General features: G+C 38.3%; 1 protein-coding gene across 2 annotated transcripts in view; it reads left to right on the forward strand.

Annotated features, from left to right (window-relative positions):
* NSUN3 (NOP2/Sun RNA methyltransferase 3) overlaps positions 1–4,944 on the forward strand; it is a 60,057-nt gene extending 55,113 nt beyond the window's left edge. For both annotated transcript variants that reach the window (XM_040484250.1, XM_040484249.1), the window contains exon 6: positions 3,092–4,944. In XM_040484250.1, the coding sequence (XP_040340184.1) occupies positions 3,092–3,362 (271 nt within the window). In that variant the 3' untranslated portion in view covers positions 3,363–4,944. The remainder of the gene's footprint in view (positions 1–3,091) is intronic.
* The last annotated feature ends 6,559 nt before the right edge of the window (positions 4,945–11,503 follow it).

An 11,503-nucleotide genomic window follows, 5' to 3' on the forward strand; every position in this document is an offset into this window, starting at 1 on the left:
GTCTTCTCTCTGTAACTCTGTGTCCAAATTTCCTCTCCTTATAAGGACACCAGTTACATTGGAGTAGGGCCCACCCTAAAGATCTCATTTTAAATTAATTACCTCTTCAAAGACCCAATCTCCAAGTACAGTAAGATTCTGAGGTACTGGGGGTTAGGACTTCAAATGAATTTGGGGGGGGACACAGTTTAGCTCATGACAGACTTACTATTGATATTATTTTTTTAATATTCTATCTCCCCCAGCTAGAATGTTAGCTTCATGAAAGCAAAGGGTATTGTTGTTGCAGTTGTTGTTGTTCTATTTTAATATATACCTAACTTCTAGAACAAAGCACAACATAATAGATGCTCAATAAATAATAATTCTAACCTGCTGATGAGTTCTTTCTAGCCTACTGATGAACACTCCTTTTATCTCTGGAAATTACTCTTATTATTTCATTGATTTAATGTCCCTCACTACCCGTTCTCTGTATTATCTTTCTGGTATTCCTGTTAATTGAAATTTGGATCTGCTTGACCTTACTTGTCTCATTTTCAGTCAATCTGTTCTACTTTTTTAGAAGATTTCTTCAACCTTAACTTCCAAACACTTCTACAAAATATTCTTTATCATGATGAACATATATTTAATACCTATGAGCCTTTTCCTTGGTCCTGTTCCATGGCATTGTGTTACTGTTCTGTGGGTGCTGTATCTTTACTGATCTTTCTGCATTTATTAGGTCTTATTATGTCTCGTTTTCTGAATTTTCTGTTTTTTTCCTAGGCCATTTTGTTGTTGTTCGTTTGTTTATTTTGTTCTTGCTCTTACACATTGCTTAAGCATTTTTCAACTGAAATTATCTGGCAGGTTGTACTTTTTTATTTAATGGGACAATAAAGTACTAGGAAGTTTATTACAGGGGTGGAATTTTTTGCCTCGTGATGTCACTTTATCAGAAGCTGGCAGTTACCCTGGAGGTTCTCCTCAAGGTAGAATGTAGAGGTCTTTGGTTTCGGGGACAAACACTTACAGTGACTGTCTTAAGTCTCCCGAAACAATTTATTCAACTTCCTTAGACAAAAACTTTGCAACTTTTTCTTGGCTTCCTGACTTGCTAAGTATGGGAGTATGGTTTCTTTCTCTTTTTTTCTTTTTTTAATGGTGATGTAATTTTTTAAGTTTTCTTATTCATTTTGAGAGAGAGGGAGAGAGAGCGCACGTGCGCTGGCGAGGAGCAGAGACAGAGAGAATCATGACCGGAGCAAAGATCAAGTGTCAGATGCTTAACCAACTGAGCCACCCACGTGCCCCTCCACGGTTTCTTACATATGCTTTGAATCAGTATCTTTGTTTTCACTCTTTACTCCCATCACATTACCTCTGGTATTTCCTGGTCCCAAACTCTTCTGTAGTTCAACAGGTCAAATTATGCCCTCTGTGGCTGCTGTCCTCACCATGAGAGGCTCTCTCCACTCTGGTGAACTGCTGCCACTCCCCTGTCTGCATATCATATTTCAGAAATGTGTTGAAATCTTTTGTTAGTAATTCTGTCCTATTTATTTTATTGTTTTGAGTCTGCACTTAAAAATATACATATGTATATATTTTTTACCTTACTGTTTAAGTGTGTCTAGGAGGTTTGAGGAAAGAAAACCTTGTCATCAGTTTCTTTGTTTTGAATTAGAATTCTTCAATCCTTTAATAATTGAAAATAGGGAATAGAATTTGAACTAGTTTTGATCATGTGGGTAACCTCATTTATTGGCCTGTGCTCTAGTTTTTTAAATACAGATGTGAGACATGGGGCCTTCTGTAGACTTAAATCTGGTACAGATTCTAGAACATAGATTTCTTAAAAAAAAAAAAAAAAATTGTGAGTAGTAATTGCTCAGAGGTTATCACCACAGCAGCAGAACTAAGACTTTCTAGTTTTCTCTCAGGAGATTACCTTACTTCCCACTCCCCTCTTATTATCAAGGCTTTGTGTCATGAACTTTTGTTTACCTTCCAGCATCCTAGTTCCCTGTTCATGCTCCCACATTGTTTTAGATGAAGAGCTGTAACCCCTCTTTTCTGAAGCTAATAACTTTTTCATTTGCAGTGTGAAGTCCTGGGACTGTTCTCCTGGATCTGCATTTACCATTATGTTTAAGTCTTCCCCTAAAAGAAATAAAAAACAAACAAAAACCACCTTCCTTTCCATCTTTTCTCAAAGCTACATATTCATTTGCTGAAGCTGCCTTTATTTCCTTTCTAAGTTTTGCTTCCCTTTAAATGTAGGTATTCTCTTAGTGTCTGTCTTTAGTTTACTTATTTTCTTTCTTTCTTTTTTTTTTAAGTCTGTTTATTTTGAGAGAGAGAGAGAGAGAGAGAGAGAGAGCGAGCGAGTCAGGGAGGGGCAGATAGGGAGAGAGAGAGAATCCCAAGCAGGCTCCACACCATCAGTGTAAAGCCTGATTTGGGGCTCGAACTCCTGAACCGTGAGATCATGGCCTGAGCCAAAATCAAGAGTCAGACGCTTAACTGAGCTACTTACACACCCCAGACCACTTATTTTCTTCTCTTTTCCTGGGAAATCCTATTTACTACTATGACTTCAGCTATCACTGAACCTTAACTCCTTTCCTGAAGTTCAGATGTTTTCTTCCCACCTACCTATTAGTACCACTCAGTATATTCAAAGACAAACCCATTACATTAACAGCTCTGAGCTGTCTTCACAGAGCCCGATGTGGGGTTCAAACTTACAAACCATGAGATCATGACCTGAGCTGAAGTCAGATGCTTAACCCACTGAGCCACCCAGGTGCCCCACCCATCTTCCTATTCTTAAAAAAAAAAAGAAAAAGAAAAAACAAAGCAAGGAACCTGTCAAACACACTGCCTGTTTTTCCCATGTTGATTAACCTGATTATCATTTTTCTCAAGTCATCCAGGGATACATTAGAAAGAAATAGTTGTAAGGCTAGAAAATATCCAAAGTTCTTGCAGCCTGAATCAGAGTAAGGGTAGTTTCAAGTATATAAGCTTCCTTGACCTGTGACTTCATCTGTTTCTTTTAATGAATCTAACCAAACTTCTCCATTTTCCTGATGACACACAGGTCTGCAATTAAGGCCTTACGTCCTGGAGGGTTACTTGTGTACTCTACATGCACACTTTCCAAGGCAGAAAATCAAGATGTCATCAGTGAAATTTTAAACTCCTACAGTAACATCATGCCCGTGGACATTAAGGAAATGGCAAGGACTTGCTCCCAAGACTTCACATTTGCTCCCACTGGCCAGGAATGTGGACTCTTGGTGATACCAGATAAGGGCAAAGCCTGGGGCCCAATGTATGTGGCCAAATTGAAAAAATCATGGACTATGTGAAATTGGTGACTTGCATTTTGTAAACCATGTCAATGTGTTATTTTATGTTTTCCTGAGCTCTTTCTGTTTTAACATTTAAATAATTATGGAGTCATTTTCCCTGGGTCTGTTTGGAATCCTATTTAGTTAATACTTGGCATCTCAGAATTTAGGCTTGAGAATTTTCCAGGTGTATTTTTTTCCTGAAAATACATCTATAGCACTGGTTTAAGGTGTTGCAGATGGTGTTTGTTCTGTATAATATATCTCCTGTCTTTTCGTTGGCATTTTGTAGTTAAATTAGTCAGAATACATGGTTTTATGCATAATGTGTTTAGGAATACATTCTATCCATGATGTTGGTGCTTTGAACCTTTAAAAATGCACATTTCCTGGCCCTTTCATAATTTTTCTCCTTATCAAATATACAGATTCTTTAGAAGTCCCAACCCCTATCCTTTTTCTGTAAGAACTGATTAGAATTCTGAGACTAACTTCTTAAGCAGCACTATTTCTAGTTCTAGAAAATAGGTTTCTTATTTGCCACGTTGTTTTCTGCTAAGGACTATCTTCTGTTTACTGCAAAGGTCAGTGACTCTATTGACACCAGCTTTATTTCTCCACTTTTTTTTGTATTCACAAATACAAATTGAAAGGGTAAATTATGTTGAAAGGCTGTTAGAACAGCAGATTCACATGCGCAAGTTTGACTTTCGACATTCAGGTTGTAGAATAATGGAGTCTATCCAGCAGGCTATAAAGCAAGTACTTGAAACAAAACCAGAATGATTAATAACTACAATAACTGAACTATATTTGGAGAGTTTTGTTACATAATTGCAGTCATAATGAGCACTACAGAATCTGATTATCTTACCGTTGCAATCTGGAGGGGCTTTTTATTTCACTCTGCTATGAAATGTTATATGAGAGTATGATGTCACATATTAATGCACAAGAGGGAGATGCCTAATGAGAGTGGATTATACAATTACCAGAGCCCAATACCATTTACTGAGTGACTCTTTCTGTTTACATATATCTGGGAATCTTGTATACATTTCTGTATATGAACTTAGGGTTTTAGCTTCAGGTTTGGATCATGTGTTTTCTCTAGAAATTACTTCACTTAGAGTCCAAATGTACTTTTCCAACTATTAAGAAAAATTCTGCAGCATACTTCAAAAGAGAATATCTATTTGGAAATTAACTTAAAAAAATAAACTGACTATAGAAATAGAAAATTCTGCTGAAGCTGAATCTTTTTGAATTTGTTTACTATATTCTATGCATTTAAACTACAGACTGCTCATTAACTGGTTTTTTTTGGTATGTTTCTTTGTTTTTGTTTTTTTTAATTTGCAAGCATTTATAACGAGTTTCCTATAGCTGGGAAAGAAAAACCAGATCTCTTGGACTCAATGAAATATACTGGATTAATACAGAAAATTAATGATAATGGAAAACTTATTATTTATTTATTTAAGTTTGTGCTTGTTTTTTTTTTTTTTTTTTCAGTTTGAAACCCTGTCTTCAGTTATTATAGATTTAAAAGTGCATTTATTCTGTGTAGGTTAATCACAAAGTACATTTTCACAGTGCACTTTGTTGAATGTCATTATTTTTCCATTATGCTGCCATGAAGCCTAATCTGAATACTCAGTGTGCCATTGGATTTGACCTTCCTGTGATTACTGAAAAATGCAAATAGAGGTAGGTGTGTGTGTGTGTGTGTGTGTGTGTGTGTGTGTGTGTGTGTGTATAACTTATGTTATTATTAACATTAATTATAATGAAGCAGCTGGCATTTGTGGAGCATCAAATATTATTAAGTTCTCTATATACATGTTATCTTTTTTGATCTTCAAAACAACTTGAGGAGTGAGTATTGTAATTGCCTTATGTGAATGAGAAAACCCTAGCTCAGTGCCGTTTGTACTATTCTGGTAAGTAAAGAATGGAGCCAAGGTGAAAACTAGATCCAAAGGCCCAGGCCCTTCTCCCTACACTATGCTGTCTCACAAGACATAGGTTATAGGAACCCCCAAATTTATCAGCTGGCCTTCCCTTACTCTCCATCACTTAGTTTTTCACTTGTATGCAGTTCTTTAGTCACAGAGCATCAAAGGTTCATCAGTACTTGGAAAAAAACTAGAGTCTTTCAGGGTGTGTTCTAAAATACTTCTGATTGTCATACCCAGAAATCTCCCATGGAAGTGCTCTGTGCCTTCCTTTTCTTTGCAGATGCTGAACTGAAGAATAGAAATTTGGAGCAGCCCTGCAATGTCAATTGAAAAGCAAGGAGTAATTGATATTACTTTCTGTGGCATTGAGTTACTTTCAAAATAGCTTTATAAAAATTTAGGTTGCTTACCAACACATTAACTTCTCTCTGCCTTCAGCACACTGAATAGCCACTAGTTTCAGAAATAGACTGTGAATAAATGTAATGCATTTAAATGGTTTATACTGAATTTTTAAAGCATTGGATATTATCTATGGTTTGGAATCAAGGCGGCATACAGTCCTTTATCCCATTATATGTATCCATATAGCCTCATATTCAAGATTGCATGTTACCCCCTTAGCAGTATTGTAAAAAATATCCTTTCCTACAATGTGAGTAGGTGTAACATAATAGGTACCAGAACACTTGCTACATGACTAAATAAAGTAATCACAAATCTAATAGGCCCTATTCAAGAAGGCTTTATACCTAGAAGATAAGCATCAGATGATCTGCATAGGCTAATGCAACTCTCCTGGAATACAAAGAGAAAATTGGAACCAATAGCAACAGTTTTATTAGATGCAAAGAAGTCCTTTGATGCAATTGAATGGGACTACTTATATTATGTGCTAGGTAAATTTGGCTTTGGGGACAAATATAACAGATAGCACAACCCATTTGTATGGTTCAAACCAGTGGTTTACAATCTCCCTTCCTTGCCTTATTGCTGCAGTGGGGAGGAAGTAAGGATGGTACCCATTACTGATGTTACTTTTCAGGCTGACATTGGAGCTATAATATCACCCAGATCCCATGGGTATCTGAAGGATATTCAGATGAAGGTTCACAAGTTAACTAATGTCTGCTGATATCCTACCAGTTGTGCTGAAAGCCCTAACAGCATCTGTCCTGAAAACATTACAAGTAATTTCAGAATTTGGATTGGCTTCAGGCTGCAAAGTCAATGGGAGAGAATCAGAAACGCTATCTTAACAGAATAGTTTCTATTAATATTACTTACTGTGTGACATTTAAAATAAGATGAAAATTTAACAAGAATTGATTTGAGATTCTCATTAGGGGCTGATTAAACAATAGAGTAAAAACAAAAAACCAAACCAACTTTAAAAAATTGACCTGTAGGGGCGCCTGGGTGGCGCAGTCGGTTAAGCGTCCGACTTCAGCCAGGTCACGATCTCGCGGTCCGTGAGTTCGAGCCCCGCGTCGGGCTCTGGGGCTGATGGCTCAGAGCCTGGAGCCTGTTTCTGATTCTGTGTCTCCCTCTCTCTCTGCCCCTCCCCCGTTCATGCTCTGTCTCTATCCCAAAAATAAATAAACGTTGAAAAAAAAAATTAAAAAAAAAAAAAATTGACCTGTAATTTAATGCTAAGATTTTTTAAAAATAGGTTTCTCTAAGTCTAAGGAGGAAGAAAGCCTGGTAGACCAGAGAGCTCTTTAAAATTTAATTAGCTCAATCAAATGTTAACTCCATACATTCCTGTAACTTCACAAATGAAAAAAAGCAATTTCCTTAGTTATGTGAGATCATATAGTCATGTTGAAACTCGGTGAAGTCGTATGCTACCTTAGAAAAAGGGCTTTTTGCCTCCCTGGAAGCTATTTGATGGCATACGTCATGACTCAATTAAGCTTGCTATGGCTTGTCAAAAGGAATTTTCTGCTGCATATTGCTATGGAAGAGCCTATTACACACAAATAACTGTACAACCTAGGAGAATCAACAGAGACTAAAAACGTATAGCCTAGTGAAAAATAAGCAGGACCCAGCTTCTTTCTAGTTTTTAAAAACAAGTAGGAGTAAAATTGCAGGTGTTAACATGAATGGACGAAGTAAGAGAGATTAATGTTGGTGATAGAAAAGGGGGACTGAACTTATTTCAACTTACAATTATTAAGTTAGAGAAAGACTAATAGTTACTAATCCAAACAAGGTGTAATAGCCTTTCCAAAACAGTAAGTATTTTTCTCCCACTGTTACATTAATCATGGGGGTGAGGGATAGAGACATGAGAAGACTAAGGAACCAGTGCTGACTCATGAACTGGTGTGAGTAGGCATGGATTACTGTGGACTTATAGCTCATAACTGCCAACTTTTTTTCTTTCAAGTTTACTTATTTTAAGAGAGAGCGAGAACACACATGCAAGCAGGGGAGAGGCAGAGTGAGAGGCGAGAGAGCCAAGCAGCCTCCCCACAGTGCAGAACCCAATGTGGAGCTTGATCCCACAAACTGTGAGATCACGATCTGAGCCTAAATCAAGAGTCAGATGCCCAACTGACTGAGCCACCCAGGCGCCCCCATAACTGCCAACTTGTAAGAAAAAAGAGAACATGGTGGTGGCATTTACCTCTGATGCTACTGGAAATCGTTCGGTATGATAGCCAACTAGCTGTACCACATTTCTTAATTTTTTTTTTTTTAACGTTTATTTATTTTTGAGACAGAGAGAGACAGAGCATGAACGGGAGAGGGTCAGAGAGAGGGAGACACAGAATCTGGAACAGGCTCCAGGCTCTGAGCTGTCAGCACAGAGCCCGACGCGGGGCTCAAACTCACGGACCGCGAGATCATGACCTGAGCCGAAGTCGGCCGCTTAATCGGCTGAGCCACCCAGGCGCCCCATACATTTCTGCACATTATCCCAAGAGAGATAGATATGCCTCTTGACTCAATTATAAAAAACCTCAGTGTAAGTCCTAAATTATAACAAATGTGTTTAATAAGCAGAATAGACATACACAAACTACCTGTGCTCTTCAATTAAGAAAGATTGCTTTTGTCTATATTCTATAGCTAATCTCTGTTAAATGTTTTATATGAAACTAGAGCTCTGCCCAAAGGCACATTATTTTCAACTACCTAGTTAACCTGACTATATAGGGTTAACAGGTTTCTTTTCCACCCCACAGTGTTGAGTTGGCCAAAGTAAGTTGATGGAGTTTCAGAAGAGGTGATTTTTGAATGAGGAGAATGGTTCAGGAGAGGTTTAAGTAGGATCTGGAATATCACTCTGGGATAGGGTCTAGATTGAGTCAGTCAAGTGTGTTTCACAAATAAAAGACACTACACTAGGCCTAAAGGGTTTTAGGATATACTGTCATTAGGAAGCACATTGCAACTCCATACAAAGGTTTTGTGTTCGTCTACCTGCTAACACTCTGCATTCACTGAGGACTTTAGTGTTTGGCTCATATCTTCTCCATTGGAACTCCTGACAAAGGCTGAATTCAACACCTTTATGGAAAGCCCATCCAATATCCTGCCTTTCTGGTTCCTTTACTGCCTCTCTCTCAATGCCTTTTGTCTTCATTGTCTTCAGAGGCTCACACTCTTGGGCATTTTCTAAAACTTGGCATTATCTAGGGACACACTCTCCAATGGAGCTTTCTATATGATGGCAGTATTTTACCTGACCTGTGCAATATGGACAGTATGGTAGCCGTGCATGGCTACCGAGCACTTGAAATGTAACTAATGTGACAGAGGAACATAATTTTTTTTAATATGAAATTTATTGTCAAATTGGTTTCCATACAATATCCAGTGCTCATCCCAATAGGTGCCCTCCTCAATGCCCATCACCCACTTTCCCCTCCTCCCCACCCCTCATCAACCCTCAGTTTATTCTCAGTTTTTAAGAGTCTCTTATGGTTTGCCTCCTTCCCTCTCTAACTTTTATTTCCCTCTTTCTCTCCCCCATGGTCTTCTGTTAAGTTTCTCAGGATCCACATAAGAGTGAAAACATATGGTATCTTCCTTCAGAGGAACATAATCTATTTTTTAATTATTTTAAATATAAGTAGCCACTGTGGCTCTTGGCTAACCATACTTGACAGCACAGATCTAGAATTTCTGTAGTTAGGAAAATTTAATCTCAGTACCCCCTGTCCTTCCAACTTTTTTACTCTCTTATTCTCATTAAGACTATAATTCAATTTCTGGGGTGCCTGAGTGACTCAGTCGGTTAAGCGTCCAGCTTAGGCTCAGGTCATGATCTCATGGTGCATGGGTTCAGGCCCCATGTCAGGCTCTGTGCTGACAGCTCGGAGCCTGGAGCCTGCTTCAGATTCTGTGTCCCCCTCTCTTTCTGTCCTTCCCCTGCTGGGATTCTGTCCCTCTATCTCTCTGAAGAAATAAATAAACACTAAAAGAACACCTATAATCCAGTTTCCTTGACACCTGTAGTTTTTAAAGCTTCATTCCCTTAAGACTATTCATTCCTCTTTTGTTCTCCTTTCCTTATCTATCATACTAAACACTAAGATTGATGCCTTAAAAATTTTTTCGAACAGTGCTTTTATCTCCCCTTACTTTTGGATTCAACTGCCTCTGATATTTCAAATTGCAACTCTGGATTAGTCCAGTAGTCCCTGAATCTGCCTCTGTCATACCTAGATGGCCAAGCATTATTTGGGAAAAAAGAAAACCATATAGTAGTGCAGATTGATCTCATTACATATTCACACAAGTGTGCAGATTAATTTCATTACAGATTCATGTTCACCTGCCTCCCCTAAGACTTTTACACTGCTCAATAACTTTGGCTATTCTTTCAAAAAAAAAATTTTTTTTAACGTTTATTCATTTTTGAGACAAAGACAGAGCATGAACGGGGGAGGGTCACAGAGAGAGGGAGACACAGAGGTAGTTTTCTGTTTTCCAGGGCGGCTGCACCAGTTTGCAAATGGTGCTGGGAGAACTGGACAGCAACATGCAGAAGGGGAAACTAGACCACTTTCTCACACCATTCACAAAAACAAACTCAAAATGGATAAAGGACCTGAATGTGAGACAGGAAACCATCAAAACCCTATAGGAGAAAACAGGAAAAAACCTCTCTGACCTCAGCCGCAGCAATTTCTTACTTGACACATCCCCAAAGGCAAGGGAATTAAAAGGAAAAAGGAGCTATTGGGACCTCATGAAGATAAAAAGCTTCTGCACAGCAAAGGAAACAATCAACAAAACTAAAAGGCAACCAACGGAATGGGAAAAGATATTTGCAAATGACATATCGGACAAAGGGCTAGTGTCCAAAATCTATAAAGAGCTCACCAAACTCCACACCTGAAAAACAAATAACCCAGTGAAGAAATGGGCAGAAAACATGAATAGACGCTTCTCTGAAGAAGACATCTGGATGGTCAACAGACACATGAAAAGATGCTTAACGTTGTTGCTTATCAGGGAAAGACAAATCAAAACTACACTCAGATATCACCTCACTCCAGTCAGAGTGGCTAAAATGAACAAATCAGGAGACTATAGATGCTGGAGAGGATGTGGAGAAACGGGAACCCTCTTGCACTGTTGGTGGGAACACAGTCCACTCTTCTTTGCTGCTGAAGTTCTCTTCCGACAACAAAATCCCATCATGTCATTACCCTGTTTAAAATTCTTCAGTGTCTCCCTGTTGCCTACAGGATGAAACCTGAGCCCTTAGCATTTCATGCTAGGTCCTCTTGCTTTGAAATCTGTATCTTTCTCACTGTCACTCTCTTTCACACACACAGACACACAATTACATCCTCTTTAACTTCATCAAAATTTGAATACTCAGGTTGAGGAAACCTAACATCACAATGTATGAAGTGTCCCAGCTTATTGGTTGGGATATCCTTAAATAACTTGCCAGCACTTCCACTCTAGAATTAGCTGAAGTTCTACTAGAGGACTTGTTATTTTTTTCAAAGTTGATCTAGATTTTTAAGAATATAGTCTTGTTGTTCTTACACTCTTACATGAAAACAATACAGGCATATTTTAGGCTGCAATACTTAAGTTTTCCATAATGAATTGGAAGAATAGTCAAATCATTTTCAAAAGCTTGTGCATTGGACTGAGAGATGTAAATTAAATAGAGAACCCACTGTATTATGAGCATGCTTAGGCATGCATACAGTGTGGGAA

Source organism: Herpailurus yagouaroundi, unplaced genomic scaffold, assembly GCF_014898765.1.
Source record: "Herpailurus yagouaroundi ecotype Mexico unplaced genomic scaffold, PumYag 162, whole genome shotgun sequence".
Lineage (NCBI taxonomy): Eukaryota > Metazoa > Chordata > Mammalia > Carnivora > Felidae > Herpailurus > Herpailurus yagouaroundi.